General features: G+C 32.1%; 3 protein-coding genes across 3 annotated transcripts in view; 1 reads left to right on the top strand and 2 right to left on the bottom strand.

The window, feature by feature from the left end:
• Nucleotides 1–7: 7 nt before the first annotated feature.
• Nucleotides 8–1,645, top strand: LOC101242766 (cyclin-dependent kinases regulatory subunit-like). Its single transcript, XM_004226558.3, has 3 exons — nucleotides 8–257; nucleotides 625–752; nucleotides 1,393–1,645. Exons 1-3 carry the CDS (start codon nucleotides 112–114, stop codon nucleotides 1,443–1,445), a joined length of 327 nt encoding a protein of 108 aa, XP_004226606.1. The 5' UTR covers nucleotides 8–111; the 3' UTR covers nucleotides 1,446–1,645.
• Nucleotides 1,646–1,801: 156 nt separating this feature from the next.
• On the bottom strand, nucleotides 1,802–5,733 carry LOC100181271 (PIH1 domain-containing protein 2). Its single transcript, XM_002129650.4, has 6 exons — nucleotides 5,500–5,733; nucleotides 4,660–4,780; nucleotides 4,181–4,302; nucleotides 3,554–3,875; nucleotides 2,720–2,853; nucleotides 1,802–2,099 (listed from the first exon to the last, which is right to left on the bottom strand). The coding sequence occupies exons 1-6, from the start codon at nucleotides 5,668–5,670 to the stop codon at nucleotides 1,959–1,961; spliced, it is 1,011 nt and encodes a 336-aa protein (XP_002129686.1). The 5' UTR covers nucleotides 5,671–5,733; the 3' UTR covers nucleotides 1,802–1,958.
• A 509-nt stretch (nucleotides 5,734–6,242) lies between these two features.
• Nucleotides 6,243–21,484, bottom strand: part of LOC100182052 — a 29,457-nt gene continuing 14,215 nt past the window's right edge. The window contains exons 23-53 of the mRNA XM_026836277.1: nucleotides 21,258–21,375; nucleotides 20,604–20,674; nucleotides 20,320–20,379; nucleotides 19,358–19,567; nucleotides 18,636–18,813; nucleotides 18,154–18,317; nucleotides 17,625–17,741; nucleotides 17,310–17,399; nucleotides 17,046–17,210; nucleotides 16,509–16,634; nucleotides 15,933–16,136; nucleotides 15,306–15,530; nucleotides 14,730–14,933; nucleotides 14,269–14,373; nucleotides 13,783–13,887; nucleotides 13,126–13,235; nucleotides 12,458–12,572; nucleotides 11,772–11,879; nucleotides 11,244–11,429; nucleotides 10,906–10,992; nucleotides 10,545–10,652; nucleotides 10,155–10,250; nucleotides 9,881–9,989; nucleotides 9,725–9,800; nucleotides 9,198–9,328; nucleotides 8,754–8,958; nucleotides 8,046–8,275; nucleotides 7,441–7,628; nucleotides 7,266–7,330; nucleotides 7,024–7,206; nucleotides 6,243–6,646 (exon numbers count right to left, since the gene is read on the bottom strand). Coding sequence (XP_026692078.1) covers nucleotides 6,625–6,646; nucleotides 7,024–7,206; nucleotides 7,266–7,330; nucleotides 7,441–7,628; nucleotides 8,046–8,275; nucleotides 8,754–8,958; nucleotides 9,198–9,328; nucleotides 9,725–9,800; nucleotides 9,881–9,989; nucleotides 10,155–10,250; nucleotides 10,545–10,652; nucleotides 10,906–10,992; nucleotides 11,244–11,429; nucleotides 11,772–11,879; nucleotides 12,458–12,572; nucleotides 13,126–13,235; nucleotides 13,783–13,887; nucleotides 14,269–14,373; nucleotides 14,730–14,933; nucleotides 15,306–15,530; nucleotides 15,933–16,136; nucleotides 16,509–16,634; nucleotides 17,046–17,210; nucleotides 17,310–17,399; nucleotides 17,625–17,741; nucleotides 18,154–18,317; nucleotides 18,636–18,813; nucleotides 19,358–19,567; nucleotides 20,320–20,379; nucleotides 20,604–20,674; nucleotides 21,258–21,375 — 4,161 coding nt within the window. The 3' untranslated portion in view covers nucleotides 6,243–6,624. The remainder of the gene's footprint in view (nucleotides 6,647–7,023; nucleotides 7,207–7,265; nucleotides 7,331–7,440; nucleotides 7,629–8,045; nucleotides 8,276–8,753; nucleotides 8,959–9,197; nucleotides 9,329–9,724; nucleotides 9,801–9,880; nucleotides 9,990–10,154; nucleotides 10,251–10,544; nucleotides 10,653–10,905; nucleotides 10,993–11,243; nucleotides 11,430–11,771; nucleotides 11,880–12,457; nucleotides 12,573–13,125; nucleotides 13,236–13,782; nucleotides 13,888–14,268; nucleotides 14,374–14,729; nucleotides 14,934–15,305; nucleotides 15,531–15,932; nucleotides 16,137–16,508; nucleotides 16,635–17,045; nucleotides 17,211–17,309; nucleotides 17,400–17,624; nucleotides 17,742–18,153; nucleotides 18,318–18,635; nucleotides 18,814–19,357; nucleotides 19,568–20,319; nucleotides 20,380–20,603; nucleotides 20,675–21,257; nucleotides 21,376–21,484) is intronic.

The following is a 21,484-nucleotide window of genomic DNA, read 5'->3' as shown; positions in this document are numbered from 1 at the left end:
ATTTTCTATTGTTTGTTTTTGGCGCTAAATTTCAAGATTGATTGCTAAAATTTCAGCAGAACATAAGTGTGTAGCCTGCTGCAGTCAAGTTACATTAAATATTTTTACTACATGGACAGTTCAAGCAGTAGTACTGTCAGTAGAACGCAGGAAATATGGGCCGAAGAGGCGTTAAAAACCCTCCAAGCACAAATGCAAAAACTACAAGGCGAGATACGTTACTCAACTAAGTACAGTGACTCAACGTACGACTACAGGTACAAAAAGCATAACCAAAACAAAAAAAAGTTTGATATCAAGTGGAAAAATGACCGTATAATACGGTGTATACGAAGTTACCGTTTATAAACACTAAACAGCAAAACGGCTATACATCAATGCGTGTCTATTATGCAATTTACATACGCATTTTCCAAATACAGTAATACGTTTGTGATATATAAATTTATAAAATGCTTTTTCAGAATTATTTAAACCTAATATATTGTTACGGTCAACTTTACTCAATATACGAGTCGTTGTGACGTCATAAGAAATAATTCAACGATCACAGAGACTTAAATCGTATACGCTTACGGCGCTTAAAATGCTATTAATATTAAATAATGCAATTTAAAAATACAGACACATTTTCTTACCTCCAAAGTTGGCACGAATGATTCCCAATCATCATTTATTGACTGAAAGCGAATGGAGAAACCTTGGTATTCAGCAGTCGCTTGGTTGGGAACATTATATGAAACATAACCCAGGCAAGGAAAATTTTAATCGTGCATAGTAGGGTTGGGAAAGATGGGACACCTGTTCATTCTATTTTCTTGTTCAATTTAGTAGTAAACAAAGAATATTCAAATAATCATGAAACCATATCCTCATAACTTCCATTAATTGTTTAAAACACGATAAGGATACTTTGATATTATTTGCTAAAGGTGTCCCATCTTCCCTCATCCTACTATATATACATTTTTGTAACTAACTAGACTTGAGATATAAACTCTAAAACTTAGCTCTTCTACCAAAAGCTGCAAAACGACAACTGAACTGTAGGTCTAAGCGCTGGGAAATTTTGGAAAAAAGGCTTAATTTGTAAGGCGTGCACGCCGACTAATAATTGTCCGTGCAACGTAATTCTGTCGCAGTTCAACAAAGAATCACCAGCACAACATGCATTGAAACCAATTTAATAAATACAATATTTCAACAGTGCGCAAATAAAACAACACGTTTTTAAAATTGCATTTAAATTTATATTTTTCTATACAAAAATAGAAGTACTGTGTCAATAAAACAATAACATAGTATACATATATGCACGGCCTACTAGAGATAGTAGGCCGTGATATATGTAAACAGTAAAAATTTTATTCAATAAAAAATATTACGTTACAGAACCACATATATTGCTGTTTAGAAGACCAAACTACGAAATGGACACATCGTGAACTGGTTACCGAAATTGCAACTAATTAATCGCTATTTTATATTTGCGTCTTATGTTTTAATTGTGTTTCGTGTATATTTTTGTTTTAATTCGTACGTTAGAACTTTCCAGAATCGCACAGTTAAAATGAATACGAAATTATGTTACATAACTTATGTTACATAAAAGCAGTTTATCAAATAAAGATTATATACGGGTGAAATGAGGCACGACAGGGGAACTAGAATTTTAGGTCGATGTTGGCCTGTTTTACCCTAACATAGACATATAGTAGGGTGAGGGAGACAGGACACCTTCAGCACATAATACCCTGATCGTGTTTTAAACAATTAACACCGGTCTATGGGAGTCGTGAGGATTCGTTTTTATATATTTTTTGATGTACTACCAAATGCGACAAGAAAATAGAATGAAAAAGTGTCCCATCTTCCCCAACCCTACTATATACCTACAGAAAATAGCTATGGACGAAATGGTTGAATATTTTCCGTTCTGGCGTATGTTATAACTTATATCACGTACCAGTAATAGGCATAGTAATAGTTAATACATTGTTTTTGCGGACGAAACGCGCTGACGTATTTTCGTTGTCAATCGAACGTGGTAGGGGGAATTTCAAATAATATTTCTTTTCTACGGACAACTCTACTTCGTCCTAAAATATAAAAGTAAGAGATATGATGTATAGTAGGGTGCGAGAAAATAGGACACCGTTTTAGGGTGGGGGAAGATGGGACACGACTCCCATAGACCGTTGTTAAATATTTCAGGATATTGGAATATTATGGGATGAAGGTGCCCCGTTTTCCTCACCCTACTATATGTATTAATTGCCCTATGCTACACACACAAAATGTCTTTGATAAATTATTGGCACTCGAAACAATATTTTAATGTTTTATATGGTATACCCAAATTAGTCTAGCAATATTAAAAGTCCTAATGTTACCTATGCTAAAGTTTTTTTAATGAAACAAATTCGTACTATAGGCTAAAACGGGAAACCGCTAGCACATAAAACCCACTTTTTCCGTAGTTTAATCACACGAAACAACAAAAAATCCTCTATAATCACTCACAAAGTAACATACCATGTGGAAACTCGTAAGCTGACAAAACTCACAAAAGGTGTATGAAACAGAACACCCGTGTTGTAACGACTGTGGTTTTCCATGGATTACATTTATTAACATGTGTTCTTAAATTGGTAAAACTAATACTTGTAAAACTATAAAAATTCTATTTTTATTCAGTTTATTTCATAAAACAACTAACCTGAGATATTTCAAGGTCACATTCAGCCACACTTTCTACAAGAGGAAGATTAACTTTGAGAGTAAATCTGTGAGGTTTCCCATTATCTGCTTCATGTTCTTGTAACATATGAACTGGTACGTCAAGTGGAACAGCTAAAAATTAATAAAAACAAAAGTGAAAATTGCATAATTGCATAATTAATAAACTGTTGATGTCACGCATATTTAAAAAATAAGTAACGGATCTTTTATTCCGGCGCCGTGGCGTAGTGATTAGCGCGCCTGCCTGTAACCAATAGGCAATGGGTTCAAGGCTGAAATTGTGGACATATGTGTCCTTGGACAAGACACTTACCAACAATTGCTCCAACCCAGTGGTCACTAATGGGTTGTTTGAATTATTAGCCACACAAAGAAAAAAAAAATAAGAATACACTAAAAAACCACGCGAGTATAAAGTAAGTTACATTCATTCATAAGTTACTAGCAGTTTTTATGGTAAAATAATCGTTTTCTTATAACACAATGGCTTAATCAGGATAAACATAAAAAATGCATTTTTAACAGTGTATAACATAATAGGAAAACTCATGCCTGGATGAAAAACAGAACCACCAAGTCGGAGGTCCTTTATGGGTTGTCTAGATTTCAGAGTATATATTAAAATAATTACCTACAAAGCTACATATGTGATAACTAATAAGCTTGGAAAACCGCAATGTTATAACGACTGTTATTGCTCCGCCACAAAGGTTAAATAAGTTGCATTCATAAATATTATAAAAACAATAAAAAGATACAGCATTTTAAAATATTAATAACCATGTACAATGTTTTAACCATACACACTTACCAATTTCTTCTATTAATTTTACTTTTGGTTTCTTTTCACCATTTGTTTTTCCTTTTTCAGTCAAATTTTTCACAAAATCTGTTCCATTTAAAACTGTGTCCGTTTCAGCAGTTGCACTAGCGAGATTTTGGAGCAAAATTTCTGGTGAGGTCAATATATCGGCGCCCTTACCAGTTTGTGCCTGACATTTCTTCGCTAATTTACTGGCATCCATTATCGAAGTGTCTGAGTTTGGATTTTCTACAAACAAAGCACGCGGGTTGGCAGGCAGATCACCCTTAAAGATGTCTCTGCACTCTTTAAAGTTGCTTGATAAGGATATCTGTAAAATAAAATTATTCTTTTTAAGAGTGAATTTAAAATTACAGATGTGTGCAGTCTGCAGTGTGCACTATATAAATTTGTAAGACTCTGGTCAAAATCTGATATTTTATAGAAAAAAATGTTAAAAAGTTCACATTTTAAAGGTTAATTTATTTAAACTTCATCCATACAGAATAAAAAAAAATTAGTATGTACAGGGGTAAAGCTAGGTAAAAACATACAAACAGAAAAAAAAGATTGTATTTTCTTAAAAAATCTGTAAAATACAAAGTTTAAGAAAAAGTTGGAGACAAAGTTTTTCACCTTATGTTCAGCCTGTATCACATGGATTGTCAATTTCATCATTTCTTGTTTATCTCCAGCTGTTTCTAAGATTTCTTCCAGGATTTTATCATTTAACGCAATTGGAATTGTGATGTATTTGCCTGTCATATATATCAATTCATAAAAATTTATTACCAATATTATTCAAACTAACAGAGAAATTGTAACCACTGGGTTAAAGCAATAGCTAAAAAGTGTCTTGCTGAAGGAAATACACAATCGTAGCAAGGGGAAACATTAAATCTGAAAGTCTTTATATTATGGTCAAAATGTAACCGTTGTAACCACTGTGCCACAGCACTAAAAAGTGATAGTCTATGTATATAATAATATACATATATATATTATAAAAATTCCAATGACACATAAAAGTCACATATAAGTATTCTAGAGGTTTCAGTCAAAAGAAAAAGGTTATATTTTCAGTAATATTTATTTAAAATCTATGATTCTCAAACCTTTCGGGCCTTTATGAGTTGTTTTGAACCCAGTCAACAGCTTAACCGCTTCGTTATCATCAGCTGGTGGTGGGATTCGTCTCCATGTACATACGTTGACAAATACTGGTGTTTTAGACTCCTAATGGAAACAAGAAACAGTCAAAAATATACAGATATATTAATTAAGTTTTGTTTGGTTTAAGTTTAATAACAGTGTAGTAAACGAACAATTGCAGGATAAAATGTATAGGCCCATATATGAAAAGTAAAAAAATTAAATTTTATATAGATCTACATACTTAAAGCTATCAGATTTTGCCCTATTAGACTGCAGTGATGAGCTAACTTTCAAACTTAGACCTAATTTCTGGATCCCATGACTTGCTAAGCCACGTAGAATAGATGTCAAATCCTAGTTTTATCATGGTGTTCTATTCTGTTTAAACAAGGTCCTATGACTCGGTACCTAATAAAACTACAGGTTGCACGCAGTTGCAAACGGTTGCAGATATTTTGGTTATTTCGACCAGAAACGCTACGCATCCATGTCCAATAGATGTCAATTGACCATAAGAGTATAACAAACCAACTTATGGTCCGATACCTCGAATGGTTTTTGAGTTATTGAAACAACCAAAATATCTGCAACCGTGTAATGGTTTTTTGTCCATAACTCAAAAACCATTCGAGGCATCGGACCAAAAGTTGGTTTGTTACACTGGTATGGTCAACCTGTAGTTTTATTAGGTACCCAGTCATAGGACCTTATTTAAACAGAATAGATTGCCATGATAAAACTAGGATCCACCCGGTCCATACGATTCCATAGATCAATAGATGTACTTGCTATATACTTACAGTTACAAAGGTTTCAAAGCAAAACTTTGGTTCAGGAGCTGACAAGAATTTCTCTCTTTCTGTCATTTGTGTTTCAATGAATTTCTTGTAAGCATCTGGATCAGAACCTGCCAAATCATCCAGTCTGTTCCAAATGTAATTTGCTTGTTCCTGCATCTCTTTTGAATCCATATTTTCTCAATTATTAAACTATGGACGTTTAAAATTTAAGAAATTGGCTGAAAATTATAAATTCTAACAACAAAATATTTTAAAATACAAACCAGGGTATTAACACATTTTACACTTAAATTAATGAACCGTTTATTTATTAGGCACACATTTTCTTAACCCAATATTTTCGCTGTACCTGCAATATTACTTAAACTATGTAACAAAACTGCTTTTATTGACATTTTTTGCTAATTTTACTTATTTTAATCGTCAATTTAACAAAAAATTTCAAAACACAAAACTTTATAAAATGGCGTCTCCAGTTACCAAACGTTGTGTTGACGCTAGCGGTGAATTTATTTCCTCCCCGAAGGTTATTAGGCATGAATTTTTAAATAAACTTTTTCTTAACAGATGTTCGTGTTCTTTCGGTTGTTCGAATTATAAATCAATATGTTTTTAAGCCCTAATCTATGGTACTTTACCGACATTTAATGTTCAAAGTTCTCAAAAACGGCTACCACAGACAAAATTGTCTGTAAAATGTAAACAAAAAAAATATTGAGTTCATACATGAAATTTATCACAAGTTTTCAAACTAATTTCACAATTTTATTTGCTAAGTAAAACTACGCGTTCTGCTATCGACGCGGTAACAGTGAGAAGTGCAGGAGATGTGCGTGGGTGCTGGACAGTGCTCATTTGCGCGTACAAAACAACTGCTACAAAATCACAGACGACTAATTGAAAAATATACAAAAATAGATAAATATAAATTTGACGTAATTTGAAAAAATACAAAATAATATATGAAATTATGTACAATTTATAAATTATATCAAAATGTAACTAAAATGTTGCTGCTTTCTGTTTTTAACTTTACTGCAATCTTTCAATGCAGCCAATACATTGGAATTGCACTTATATTACTGCGCACTATGTACATTGTTTGTGCTTAAACTTCTGTGTGCTTTACTGTTGAGGCGACCGCAACCTGCAAAACAAAATTATAATTGATTGGCATACTTTAACATTACACACAAGCAATTTATGTATACTTAATGAACGAAGAGAAAAGAATGAACAGCAAAACAACAGTTGTTAAAACATGCTATGGATAAAAGGCTGGAAGAGAGTGTCAGTTAAAAAGTTGCAACCAATTTACTAAACCAGTATAATTATGGTAAAACCTATGGTAAACACCTACAGTTGTTGGGGTAAAAAAAGCTACATTTTTTATTCCCCTAATTATTAGTTTTTACGATGTATTTTTATAATTTGTCTCGAAAAAAAATAAATAAAATAATAATAAATTTTAAGCAAAGTTGGTAAACAGGTAAAAAAAAGCATTTTGTTCAAAAACAAAAATACCTTTTTTGCACTTCTGACAACCGTATTGTGACATTTGTAAGCCGGTTCCGAACTCCTACACCCTCCTTTTGCCCACCATGTGACAACTCCTCATGTAAGTCACTTGCTTCTTTGGTCAACGATAAAAACTCCTTGTTAAGATCGTCTTGGTCAACATTTGGTGTTGGTGTGGTGGTTTTTGGTCTAAGCGTAAATTATGGTTGGTTTTAAAGCAAGAAAAGGCTTTCAACAAAGTTTTTTACCTGTCTTGAGCATCTGGTGCGAATTCCTTCAATTTCTGGTCAAATCCATGCAAAGATTGGGATGCCTGGAAAAATTACATTTTAATGCATTTAGTTGCATAGTATTAAAAATGTAGGAAAAATAGCTTGTACAAGCCAAAACTATAATACTTGACTACTATGCTAGGTAAAATACCTTTTTCATTTTACTCTCTACACTACCGAGGTCGTCTCGAACAGCTGTGCTCATTGAGGCGTGACTATACTTCGACAGCCGACTCTCCATCGCACCCTGGTGGAAGGAGCGGTCTGAGCTGACATCGGTAGGCAATTTAGCGAATAGCAGATCATGGGTTGGGTTAAGGTGGCTTGGTGACTTTGTATCTGAAAACAAGTTGATTTGTAAGTTACACTGTATGTATATATAGTAGGGTGGGGAAGATGGGACACCTCCAGTACATAATATCCAAATATCCTAATTAACAACGGTCTATAGTAGCCTGGTAGAAACGGTTATATAATTCTTTGAATGTTCTTTGTTCACTACCAAATGGGAAGAGAAAATAGATTGAAAAGGTGTCCCATCTTTCCCCACCCTACTATATCATAAGGTAAAAAAATGAAAAGTTTTGTTGACTTTATTTTAAAAAAATTTAAAATCTAAAAAAAACATTTAAAAAAAAAAAAACTAGTTATATACATACAAAACCAACACCAGTCTTCTACTTGCCTAAAAAAAACAAAAAACAAATTGCTAAAAAAAATAAAAAACGAAATTACAGTGTCGCCTATTTATCTTACCAGCACCACTCTTCCCAGCCTCATCCTTGCACCTTGCGAAAAACAGGTCATCACTGAGCACTGCAAGGCACTGGTAGAACTCTTGTAAGAATCCCGCAGCCAAATCATCACTGAAATCCTTAATAGTCAAATGTGCCATGCAATGTACAAGCAGCAATGATAAACGTCCTACAGATTCTCCAACCAACCACGAACGCTTGATGTATAAGATACCGTTGCCTTGATCAAAACTAAAAACATAAAAATATAAATTTTAGTCCGACTTTAATAAAGTGAAAAAAAGAAATAATATTAGAGTGAATTTTTTTTTATTTGTAAACTAAAAATAACGGATATTTTTTTTTGCTATATGACAGGAAACTGAAATCATAAGAATATTTCATGAACTCTGTATTAGAACACATAGGCCACAATAATAGCAGCATCTAGCCTTAAATTGTATATTTATGACTACATGTAGGCATGCCAATTTCTGTGCTATAGCTATTCTGAATATGTAGTATTTATTACAAGTAAAAGCCTTTTAAAGTTAGTATAAAAATGCCAAACATTTTTTTTTATTTTTTATTTTTTTTTTATTTTTTATTTTTTTAGATTTGCAAAAAAGAGGAATAATTCAGACAAAAGATTGTGCAACAAAATCATAACTTCAACAATACAGATTGCAGAAACACAATACAGAATAGAATACAGAAAACTCAAGTTTACCTGAAAGATCCTCTAAATGCATTTCCCGTCAACTCTGGCTGTGCTGGAACTTTTTCCGCCACCAGTAAGTTAATAGGAGGGTGGGATGTACGATGCATACGTAGTAAGCCGAGGACAAACGTGCCAAATTTGTATGACACGAGTTCGTGGACAGATAAGTCAGATAGTTTCGTTGGGATGAGTTCCGTGTCTGTGCTTGCTGTGTCTGTTGGAAGGAGTTTTGCAGGTTGAAAAATGGTTTAACATAAATGGCTCTTTGTCTGCTAGGTGTAGCGACCACGCCAATTTTCTTCAAATTAATAATAATTGGAAGCTGGCACGAGGTGTATGAAACAGAACACTCGTGTTTAACGACTGTCGTTTTCCGGCTACGCAAGGATAAAGAAAGTTACATTCATAGTATACACACATTATAATAGATGAGAAAATAAATGTAAAAAGTACCTGGTCCCATAAAAGCAGATTTCGAAGTGGGCCGCACTCCAATTCCTTGTTCACTTAATAATACGACTTGTATTTCTTGCAGAGTTTTATAAAGTGGTGATGATTGTAACATGACGTGTAGCTGTTTTTCACTGTGATAATGTATATGTTATATAAATGGATGAATGTAAGTAATTTAAACTTGTATGAAAGGGTATGACAGTATTTTTAAGGTATAACACAGGTGTTCTGTTAAATACACCTTGTGCTCGCTTATGAGTTTCCACGTATGTAACTTTGTGGGTGATTATTTTCTTTTTAATATATGGCTGACTATTAAGAAAACCCAAAAGTGTACAAAACACAACAAAAATTAACACACAGAAAGTTATATGTGTGGTAATTCATTTTACACACATGTTATAGTATCTAAAGTTGCCACAGAAGTTAAAACTAGATACACAGAGAGTCATTCACTTTGCATTTTGAAATGTAAGTAATGCAAAAACTTTTGAACATTTACAAAATGCATTAACAATTAAATTCACCTCATTCCAGGCATCTGTGCAGGTGCGGAATGCATAGGTACGCCAATCACTGTGGGAATAACTGAGCTCCTCATATCTGTTTTAAGCATAAAAAAAAATTTGAAAAAAATTGATTTTTTTGTAGTGTTGCCAGATAAAAAATAAAATGTAACAAACCCGCTTGCACATGCTGCACAGTCTGTACATCTGGAAGCACTGGTTGGTCTTGTATAAGCTTAGCAGAATCTTGTTCAATAAGTTTGCTTGTTTCTTGCATGGCTTGTATCTGGAGTTGAAAAAACAATATAAAAAAATTAATTCTCATCTTTAAAAAAATTTAAAAATGTTTAAATCAAATCAAAATGTAAAACCGCTTGCAATAAACATAATGCAACCGCTTCAAGATAATGCTTTTATATCGAAAAAGACAATATCTCAATTGGAAAATCACCTGTTTTTCTTGTACTTGTTGAAGTTCAGCCTTTTGTTTATCGTCCATTTCTTTCCTTGTAGTTTCTTGTTGTTGTTCAATGTCTCCTTTCTTTGCCTGGATGTTTGTTCAATATTTTAGAATCAAAATTATAACACTACACTGATCGAATTTTAACAGCAAAGAGAATTGAAATAACATAACAACTTTTCTGCCGCTATCAGTTTTGAGGTTTTACTACTGTAAAAAAGCTGCTGACGAATCTATATATATATATATATAATTAGAAAACACAATAGCCTTAATAAAATATTTTAATTTTTGTCAGGTCAATTTTTGAATAAATAGTAGTCCCTAAAAGATTTTTTAACATGAAATAAATATTTCCCCTTTTTCTCGCATTTCTCTCACCTGCATTTTTTCTTTCCTTCTCTTCTTGAGTCTCTCCTCCAGTTGACTTTGCATTCGAAGTCTTTCACGATCCATTTTGTTCGTAAACTTCTCAACATCTCGTTCGTGCTGTTGTTGTACCAAGAACAATGTTAAACAACAAGAACACAAAAAGCTACAAGAACACAACAAACTAAACAGAAGAAGTTCAAACAACATCTTTTTTTAAAAAAAAACAAAACTAAGACATACAACTTTTTTTTTTTTTTACAAAAATTACAAATTATGTCAATTTAAGAAAATATGAAACTAAATATAAAAAAACTCCCCCCAATTTTTTTTTTTTAAATTAGTTGTATATAGGTAATATTTCTGATCAGACCTGTTCCAGAATCTTTCTTTGTTCCTCCTCACTTGCTCCAGCTGCAGCTGCTCGATCAATTTCCTCTTTCATCTTCTCTCTTTTATCCTGGAGGAAAGTTATAATTTTAAAAAAGTTAAATAAAAAAAAAATAAAAATACCCCCAATTTAGAAAAAAATAAAAATATGAAAATCTGGAAAAAGAAATGAAAATCTGGAATCTGGAAAAAGAAAATGTGGAAAAGGAAAAAAAAGCAATACATCTTAGTAAAATAACCACTATTAAACAAATAATTCATAGAAAGGCAAGAAAACAAAGAAATTTAGACTAAAATTTATAATTTTTAACAAATTTTTACCTTGAGCATTTTTTCCTTTCTCTTTTCAAGCGTCTGCAGCGTTTTCTCAGCTTTCAATTTTTCAGCTTTAGTTTCCTCAGCAAGTTGTTTCTCAAAATCTTCCATTTCCATCGCAATTCTCCTCTTCCCTTCCTCTTCAAGCTCTAAACGCTCTTGAGCAAATTTCTTCTCTGCTTCTGCCCGTTCCTGAAACATTACAATTAAAAAAATTAATTACAAAATACAAAAAAAATTACAAGCAAACATTTTAATTCTGTTAAAAAATACGAAATTTTATTCAGTTTTTCTTTGGTTAATCGTTATAAAAAGGTAGAAATGATTTTAATATTATATGACCCTGTCTGTTTTATCATACTTGAAATGCATAGGTAAAATAAGTAAAATATATCAAATAAATTCCACACTTATGTATTAAAAAAATACTAAAAAAATGAATGTAACTTCTATTGTCTTCACAACAACAAAGTACTTTAGAAAAGTGCTTTTTATAAAAACACTATAAAAAAAGTTTTTTTTGCTAAAACATACTTGTTCAAGTCTTTGTTTGGTAGATTCAAGTCTCTGAGCAGATTGTTCAGCTTGTTGTGCAGATTGTGCAACACTTGGTGCAAGCTCGCGCACCGTTTGTGCATATTCCTGTGCAACAAAAAACACATGAAATATTTTAAACTATAACAGGTTAAAGAGACCCTGTTACAGTATACTTTAAAGAGAGTTTTTTAAGCATAGTACAGCTTTAATTTTTGTTGCCTCACCAAAGACAAGCACTTTTTATAGATGTTTGGATCCTCTGTACTTATGATATTTATACAGACCAATGCAGTGACTGAATAATCAGGTGCTGGCATTGTATACGAAGGATACCACCTTCAATACTGATGCTTATCGACAGTGGCGCAGCGGGGGGGTTGACCCCCTCCTTATAAACCCTCCCCCCCAAAAAAAAAATAAAAATAAATAAATAAAAAAAATTTTTTTTTTAATTTTTCGAATAAAACCCACCCCTTATTTTTTTTTCTGGCTGGGCCACTGCTTATGGGCATATATGTCTTTCGGCAAGACACCTAACACTCACTGCCTCATGGGTTGTCCAAATTACCCATATTTCCTAATTGTGTTTTTAACAGTTAACAACACTCTGTTAGTGTTGTGAGGAAACGTTTTTTTAACTTCGGAAAAATTCCTTGTTTACTACCAAATAGGACTATACATACCTGGTAATGCTTTTCTTTCAGTTCATATTTAGCTTTAGCAAAGTCAAGGTTCCAGCCAGCTGTAGCATGCTCTTCAATCTCTTTGCATTCTTTCTTATGATTTTGCTCAAGAGATCTAGAAAAAAGGTTTTGAAATTTTAAAAAAGGTTTTGAAATTTTGATTTTTTTTTTAAATTTTGATTTTTTAAATTTTGATTAGGGAATTTTAATAATGCAGGTGCGAAATGTTTTGGAGAAATTAAAGAATAATAATTAATATTGGAAATAGATAAACAAGATATTAGGTATTAATTATGTTGGTTATTGAACTGATACAGTTAATGCCCATTATTGCAATATGAACAAGTGTAACTTTAACTGTGCTTAGAAGGGGAAATGACAGTTGTTCATATAACAGGGTGTTTTACTTTATACACCTCATGTCATCAGAGTTTGTATATATATAGTGGGGTTGGGGAAGATGGGACACCTTTTCATTCTACTTCCCGACCCATTTGGTAGTAAATAAAGAACATTCAAAAGATTATAAAACCGTATCTTCACGACTTTCACGGACCGTTGTTAATTGTTTAAAACACGGTCAGGATATTTGGATATTATTTGCTAAAGGTGAAACTTTTTCCCCCATCCTAGTATACCTTTTCTTTGTAATAAATAAACATACAAACCTTATCTCATCTTTTTGTCGACCAAACAACTCTTCTCTTCTAGCCTCCAACAAATCAGGGGAAAGTCCTTCGTTTTCAAGTTGTTCAAGTTCAGACTCGTGTCGGTTTAACTGTAAAAAAATAAAAATATAAATTAAAAAATAGTTCTTTTTATAATTTTTTTATTTGTAAAACCACCAAAATTTATAAAAAAAATGTCTTACCACTGTTAAAAAACAAGTTCAGACTCTTGTTTTTTAACAGTGGTAAGAAATTTTTTTTTTTTATAAATGTTTTTATTTGTAAAACCACTTTTTAAAGGTTGTAATAGCAAATTGGTTATCGTGCCTGCCAGTAGATCAGAAGTTACGGGTTCCAGGCTTAACCCTGCTAATTAAACATATCGATAACGGGAGACGCTAAGGATGTCTCGCCTTATGATGGACGAAACATCGGGCCTATAGCTCACAAAAAAAATGGCCAGAAGTTTTACACTCATAATATGTTTGGCAGCAGTGTATAAAAACTTTGTTTTTTTTCAAAAACTTTCGAATAAATTAAACGAAAAAAAACATGTATGCCGTTAATAACTAAAGTACGACTATTTTGTTTTTTGCCAGATTCATATTTTTTCCAGATTCAAGAACAGTGTTGACTCTTTCTCTTAAACAAACTGACCATAGCGTCCATCTTCTTCCTGAACTGATCCCTGATATCTTGAAGACATTCATCTAATATGATCTTCTTCTTCAGAGCAAACTCTGCCTCCAAATCTTTCATTTCCTGGAAAAAAAAAAAAAATACAAAATTTCATTTTTTTAAAAATATTGTGTAAATTTATTTAACAGATCAAAATAACTATATTTTATTTTCCTGAACAAACAACCTTAAAGTCACTGCTTTATTAAAAAAAAAAAATATATATATATATAGTACAGTGGGAGAAGATGGGACACCTTTTCATTTTATTTTCTCTCATCCCATTTTAATTGTAAACAAAGAACATTCAAAGAATTATAAAACCGTATTCTCGCAACTCCTACAAACCACTGTTAATTGTTTAAAACACGATCAGGATATTATGTACTAAAGGTGTCCCATTTTTTCCTTACAGTACTATATAAACAGTTTACACACTTGTTAAACTTGTATTAGATTACAAACCTGGTTTTGTCTTTGTTCAAGCACCCTCTGAATAACTTTATGACTCGATTCTGCTCCGTTTTGTTGAATTCCTTCAATAATCGCTGCTTTTTCCGCCTCTTTTGCCTGTGGAGGAAAATGTTACTTTACCATTTTCTAAACACATCTAAATTTTACATCTCAAAATGTTGCGTATAACAAATCATATAAGTTATTTTATAATTGTAAAATTGATTACGTAATCTTTTGAAAATTATAAAAGCTAATCCTAGGCATCTTCTTACTGTTTAATTATTTATTAAAAGTAAAACTACACACAATCATTTTTTTTAACCTGTCAAGTACTAACTCCAGGTACTTAAACATAAAAGTATTTTATCAAACAAAAAAAACCTAAAAAAATTATAAAAATTAAGAACTCACAAACTTTAAAGAAATCATTGGCAGAAACATTAAACAATAAAAACAAATTAAAAACTTACAGATTTTGCTTTCACTTGCGACATTTCCTTTCTTTGTTCAATTTCCTCTTTCTTTGCATCTGTCTCCTGTTTATTACGTAACAATGAAGTTTTCTTTGCTCTGCGTGCAGCCAGTCTGTCTCTTAATGCCGCTCGTTGTTTATTCTGTTGTTTTTCCAACCCACGATCTAGTTCATCTAATTCTTGCTGATGGGCCGCCATTAGCTGTAAAAACATAAATAAAAAATTAAGTTTTTAAAATTTTTGAGTTTTTTTGAGTAAAATATGCTTATATGTAAAAGTTACACATTAAAAAAGATATATTGACATTTTTTGTTTGCAACTTAAGATTGTAAAAAATACTAAAACTTAGTGAAATGTTTTTAGACTTATAAGTTTTTCAGTGTTGCAAGATTTTTTTTAGGTTTTTTAGTGCTGCTACACATTTTTAGTATTTCCAGACATTTTTGGTTTTTCAGGGATGCCGGTCATTTTAATTTCGCAGTTTTGCCATATATTTTAAGGCTTAAGTGTTGCCAGACATTTTTAATTTTCCCAGTGTTTCCACATTCTTTTTTTCATAATCAAAAACCTCACCTGCTGCATTTGTTCATCAGTGAGATCAGTCCTTGCTCTTATCTCTGCATCATGTTTATCTTTCATCTCACTCTTTATCTTATCCTCCTCCTCTTGGAGTTTACGCTCCAGCGATTTCTCCTCTTTTTGCTCTTTCTTCTCCAGGTCATGGTTGAGTCGTTCTACCTCAGCGAGTTTTTCCGTCTCGTTTTCCGCTTGTTGGCGCTCTTGCTCACGGGCGAGTGCCTGTGTAATAATGAGAACTATGATGTCATAGTGTTAAACAAAGTATAGGGAAATTTAATGAACAAAAATGTCACTTCTATTTGTATATAGGTTCTTGTTGGACGATTTAGGCCAGAGTTGGCTAATTACCCCAACAGGGCCAACACCCAGACTAATATATATATAAATATTAATGAATGGAAATTATTTATCCTCACATAGCCAGAAAATGACAGTCGTTATAACACAAATGTTCTGTTTCATACAGCTTGTGCCAGCAGGCGAGTTACCACGTCTGGAACTTTGTGGGTGATTTTTTGTATGGCTGACAACTTAGACAACCCATTAGTGACCACCAGGCTACAGCTTTAAAAAAAATTAAAAAAAAATTCTTAAAAAAAATTGAAAAAATAAAATTTTTACCTGGACTTCATGACCCTCAGTGATGTTAATATGAGGAATCATAATTCCTCCGTCTTCCTCTTTCCTCTTCTCCTCCTCTCTCCTCTTCTCCTCCATCTCTCGAATCATCCTCTCCTCCTCTTCTCTCTTCTTTAAGAGCAGTTTTTCCTCCTCGGAGCGCTGGATTTCAGCTGCTCTGCGAGTTCTTCTTGCCGCTAATCTTGCCTAAAATAATAAAAAAATAAAAATTTTAGTATACGATTCTAAATATTTTAAAATGTTTACGAAAAAGGCAATAAAAATTGAGGGTATTATACTTAAAATTTTAAATAAAAAAATTGAGAAAAAGTTACATTTCAATATCCTGAAGAATGTACATAATTTCAAAATACTAAAAATTTAAATAAATAAAAAGGCATTAAACTAGTTTAAACCAGTTTAAACGCTATTCCATTAAATAACGATGGACAAGATTTTACAAATTTATAAAAAAAAAATTTTAAATAAAGAAAAATTAAGTAGGCCTATATATAATTCTAAAATAAAAAAAATTAGGAAAAAAAGTAAAAAAAATTTTAAAATGAAAATAAAAATTACCTTAAGATCCTGTGCATGTTTTAAATGTTTAGCTTGATTTAGATGTTCGTAATTATCAAGTCCACGTTGATATTTATCAAGCAGTTCTTGGTGTTTGTCAGCGTCCATGTTCTCCTGTGTTGCCAGCTGGAAATTAAATGTAACCTTAATTGTTCTGAATTTTGCATAAAAAAATATTTGGAAACACTGATTGAAAAAATTAATTTAAGATGGTTAAAGTAAATTTTAGTTTATTTAAAATATTTTTCTCTTAATTTTTAAGTATAATTCTGAAACAGTGCTAGTTTAAAATACTTTTTTCACAAAAAAAAATTCAAATCTAATTTTTCACAAATAAAAATGGCAAAAACAGTTTAAAAAAAATTTCACATATTTTTTGTTCCTACACATACTATAAATAATTTAAATTTAACAAAAAAAAACAGAAAAAAAGAAATTCTCACACTAATGACATAACATTTTTTCTATGTTTATCCTTCTGTTATAACATGTCCTCTTCAAAATTTAACTAATTCCTGGAAAAAACACACCCCGTACCTCTGTGATCGCGGATTTATGAATTTGCGACAACAATTCCTTATGTTCCACTTGAATGGTTTCGTTTATTTCACGCTCCACTGAATATTCCTCAGCATCGAGTTCGGCTTCCAACGCGTCACGCTCTGCTGCATGTCGTTCCTCTAAATCTGGAACATCGTCTCCCTGTGATGTCATAATGAATGTTATCGTCAATCAAAAAAAAAATTTTAATTTAAAAAAAAAATATTTTTTTTGTAAAATTTAACATTATTATTTAATTACCAGTTCAACTTTCTCTCTTTCATGTTTCTCTTGCAGCATTTTCATTCTCTTTTTTTTACGTTCTGCCATTCTATCTCTCATTGACTTTATCTAAAAAAAACAATTTAAAATTATAATTATTAGAAAAAAAGATCAAAAAACAACCAAAAACAACACGTAACAACCATGCTTACAATTTGACATTAAAAATTGTTTTTTTCTTATTTTTTTCAAAACACAAAAAAAATATAAATTACATTTTTATTCAAAAAAAAAAAAATTAATAAAATTAAAAAAAAGAGTTTCCGCAGCAGTTATCCTCCTAGCTCTTCCCACCTGCATCTCTCTCTTCTGCTCCATCCTCTCATTAAGATCCCGCTCCTGGTTGATAATCTTCTGCTTCAGTTGTTCACGAACGTCATCTGTGATTAGACCACTCGCTACCATCGAGTCCTAGAAAAAACAAAAAAATATTTTTTATATTTAAAAAATTTTTTTTTAATGCTTTAATCTTTTTATATACCACAACAAATAATTACCATTTTTTAACAATTATTTCTTCGTTTTTTTACTGTATCTTTAACAGATAATTAGGAATTTTTTTAATCTTTAAGTATTCTTTATCAAAGAACTAAAGTTTTTTTAAATCGAAAAAAAAAATACATCTAAATAACTTTTCTGAATCTGTGTGGAAATAGGAAAATATAAGCCTTGTGTTTCAAATATTTTATTTTTTTACTTAAAAACGTTTTAGCATTACCTATTTTCCTCACCCTTTTTTTTCAAACAGACATTTCATTCTTTTAACAAAAAAAAATTTTTTTTTAAATTTTTTTTTCTTCTAAAAACGGAAAATTCCACTCACGAGTTCGTCATCAATGGTCTTCGACATCTTCACTTTGTCCTCTTCAGCTGATGCAGATGATTGATCCCTCTCCTCCTGTGATGCATTCTTCCTCTCATCCAACATGGCTGCTTCCAATTTCTTCTCGAGGAGTGAAAGGTCTTCTTCACCAAGTGCTCCAGCATCTGTAAAAAAAAAAAAAATTTTTAAAACGTCTGTCCTTCTAAAATAACAAAAACGTTTTAACAAAAACATTGTAAAAAAACACATTTGGTAGTAAACAAAGAACATTTAAATAATTATAAAACCGTATCTTTACGACTCCCATAGACCGTTGTTAATTGTTAAAACTTAAAACACGATCAGGATATTTGGATAATATGTGCTAAAGGTGTCCCATCTTTTCTCACAGACTATACAATCGAAATCTTTCCAACAATAAAAACCTCAAGAACGGACATAAAGTCTAAACAATTATATTTTGGTCTAAAAACTTCACCAACCTGGAAGTCCCCCTTCTCTCCTTTGCTCGGAGTGAAGATCATTAAGTCTTCTTCCTTTCTCTCTTCTCTTTGCAGCGAGCTGATCTTTAAGATCATTCATTTGACGAAGCTTCTCTTTGTTCAAAACTCCGAGAGCTTTCTCTAGCTCCCTCTCATGGTCAGCCAGCAACGAGTTGATCTGAAACAAGAGAGCAGAGGTATTATGAACGGGCACATATATATTTTATGACAATTTTGAAAAAGTTAACATGTTCTATTCTATATGGGTGGTCTTCTACAGCGTGGTATGCCATGGGACCAAGATTTATGGAGTTGTACCATTAGTATTTCAGGTAAATTCGCATGTAAAGAAAATATGATAACTTCCGCACCCCAGTGGTCACACCCATACTATCAGCCCTAAAGTAAAAAGAAACCATAAAACAATATTTATAAAGCTACATACGTGGTAACTCATAAACAGGCATGAATAAATTAAAGAACTGAACACATTTATCCTATGCCCATTTACAAGTTACCACATAAAAAAACAGTGAAATTTTTTTAAATATTTTTTTCATTGGTGCCAATTTGGACTACCCACAAGAAACCACTGGGTAAGAGCAAAGAATCTTACTTCTAGGGCATTGGGTGTGAAACAGAAAACCCATGTTATAACTTCCGCAGTTTCCCCGCCATGTGAAGGTGAATAAGTCAATTAGATTTATCTAAACCAAATTCACCTCTTTTTCGGATAATTCTCCTTGTAATTTATTCGCGAGATTTTTATTCATTTCTTCCAATGCATCTTGTCTTCTCTTCTCATGTTTGATGATCATTTTCGTGAGGTCGTCTCTCTCATTTGAGATCAGATCTCGCTCCAGGTTAATGGAGTCCTCCTGCTGGGATCGGATCAAATCCGCATCAGCTCCTGCTCTCCAATCATCTGATGCCTGCATCCAGAGGAAGAGTAAGAAGAAAACACAAATACAAAAATGATAAATATTACATTTTTTTAATGGACCAGGTTCTTATTTTTCTGCTTTTTTTCTTTTTTTATGTTTTTTTTAAGGTTCTGCTTTATTTCATTTTTTTCATATATTTTTCGAATTGTGCATTTATTCTCTTTTTGATGTTTTTTCTCTCTTTTTTTCTTAAGGTTCTTTTTTTCATTTTTTCACATATATTTTAAATTGTACTTTTTTTTTAGAGTTTTTTTCCTCCTTTTTTTGAGTTTCTGCTTTGTTCTTTTTTTCATATATATTTCTAATCGTGAACTATACCTCTGCTGTTGTGTGTTATAATATGTAAGTAGATTCTTTAATGGGTGAAGTTCTACAGTGTGGCACTCTATAGAATATAGGGCCTAGAATTTAGGCCACAGTTGGCCCATTAACTTCCAAAACATAAACAGCCTTAAGAGAGAACAAAAACAGCCTTGAGAGGCCAAAGTCGGCAAACAGCCCCTAAAACATAATATATAGTAGGGTGGGGGAAGATGGGACACATTTAGCGCAGAATATCTAAATATTCTGATCGTGTTTTATACAATTAACAACGGTCTATGAGAGTCGTAAGGATACGGAATTATATTTATTTGAATTTTCTTTGTGTACTACCAAATGTGACCGGTCAGTAGAATGCTAAGGTGTCCCATCTTCCCCCACCCTACTATATATGTTTTAAGAATTTCATCTTTCCTCACCTTATCAAGGCCTTGCATCCTCCTTCTTGCATCACTTATCATCTCATCTGATAACGTGATCTACGGAATAAATCGTAGAAATGTGGTTTTTTTAAATAGCAAATGTTAGTTTTTTAACTAAATTGTTGTATCGAAAATGTATAAAATAACTTTAATTTTTAATTATGTTAAAAAAAGTAAAAAAAAATTGAACTTTCAAGTTAAAATAAAAAAACAATTTATTTGAGGAAAACTGCATTAACCAAAAATTTTTGAATTTAGGTCACTGATAGATTAAACATTACTTTTCCACTGTTCAACTTCTTAAGCAAGTCTTCCAACATATTTAGCAACTCCTGATCTTTTTGAGCAGGTCCTACGTTTAAAATAAGAATAAAAAAAACTGTTTACACAAGCTATCATACAACAGCAGGGCTTAGGAAGCAGTTGAAACAAAAATATAAAAATATTATATTTTGGCAATTTATAGCTTTTTAAGACTTTTTTATCTGTTGTGGTAACTTGTAAGTGAGCAGAAGGTGCATGAAATTGAACACCCATGTTATAACAACTATCATTGGCCCAATAGGATATTTCTGTTACATATTAATGCATTCACCCAAAAAGACAGCATTGTACATAAGGCCTTATATATTTTTGTTCTAATGCAAGGACAAAACAACTATGCTTCGAATAAAAATACATAGAAGCCCTCAACCCCTAGAAAAAATATAAACTCTAAATCCCTGGAAAAAACGCAAATAACCCTCAACTCCCTCGAAAAACGCAAATAACCCCCTTAACCCCTCAATAAACGCAAATAACCCCTCAATAAACGCAAATAACCCCTCAACCCCTCGGAAAAATACATATAACCCTCACCCCTTCGAAAAAAAACAAATAACCCCTCAAAAAACACAAATAACCCTTCGAAAAAATACATAACCCTTGTTCCTCACCCCTTCCTTGCATACCATCCATAACAACAGTTGTATTAACCACAGTAAGATCTGAACTATCATCACTTCCTCTCCTCATGCCTGATGGATGTTTGGGATCAAAATCATTCAACATGTCCTGGTCAAAATAACAAAAGTTACAAAAAAAGCAGGAAATTTTATGTTAATAACAATAATTTCTTAGTTTGCTGGTTTATATTAAAAAATAATATGTATAATATGGATAC

The sequence above is a fragment of the Ciona intestinalis genome, chromosome 10 (genome assembly GCF_000224145.3).
Source record: "Ciona intestinalis chromosome 10, KH, whole genome shotgun sequence".
NCBI classification, from domain to species: Eukaryota; Metazoa; Chordata; class Ascidiacea; order Phlebobranchia; family Cionidae; genus Ciona; species Ciona intestinalis.
Note: the sequence above shows the minus strand (reverse complement) of the source record. Positions and strands in the feature narration are given on the sequence as shown.

Excerpts from the sequence above, each read along its gene's own strand:
- LOC101242766 (XM_004226558.3), top strand. The coding sequence starts at position 112 with ATGGACAGTTCAAGCAGTAGTACTGTCAGTAGAACGCAGGAAATATGG. Across the intron at positions 258-624 it reads GACTCAACGTACGACTACAG|ACACATTTTCTTACCTCCAA; the intron begins GTACAAAAAGCA and ends TTAAAAATACAG. Across the intron at positions 753-1,392 it reads TTATATGAAACATAACCCAG|AACCACATATATTGCTGTTT; the intron begins GCAAGGAAAATT and ends ATTACGTTACAG.
- LOC100181271 (XM_002129650.4), bottom strand. The coding sequence starts at position 5,670 with ATGGATTCAAAAGAGATGCAGGAACAAGCAAATTACATTTGGAACAGA. Across the intron at positions 2,854-3,553 it reads AAAATTAATAGAAGAAATTG|CTGTTCCACTTGACGTACCA; the intron begins GTAAGTGTGTAT and ends ATTAATTTTTAG. Across the intron at positions 2,100-2,719 it reads GTGACCTTGAAATATCTCAG|GACGAAGTAGAGTTGTCCGT; the intron begins GTTAGTTGTTTT and ends TTTATATTTTAG.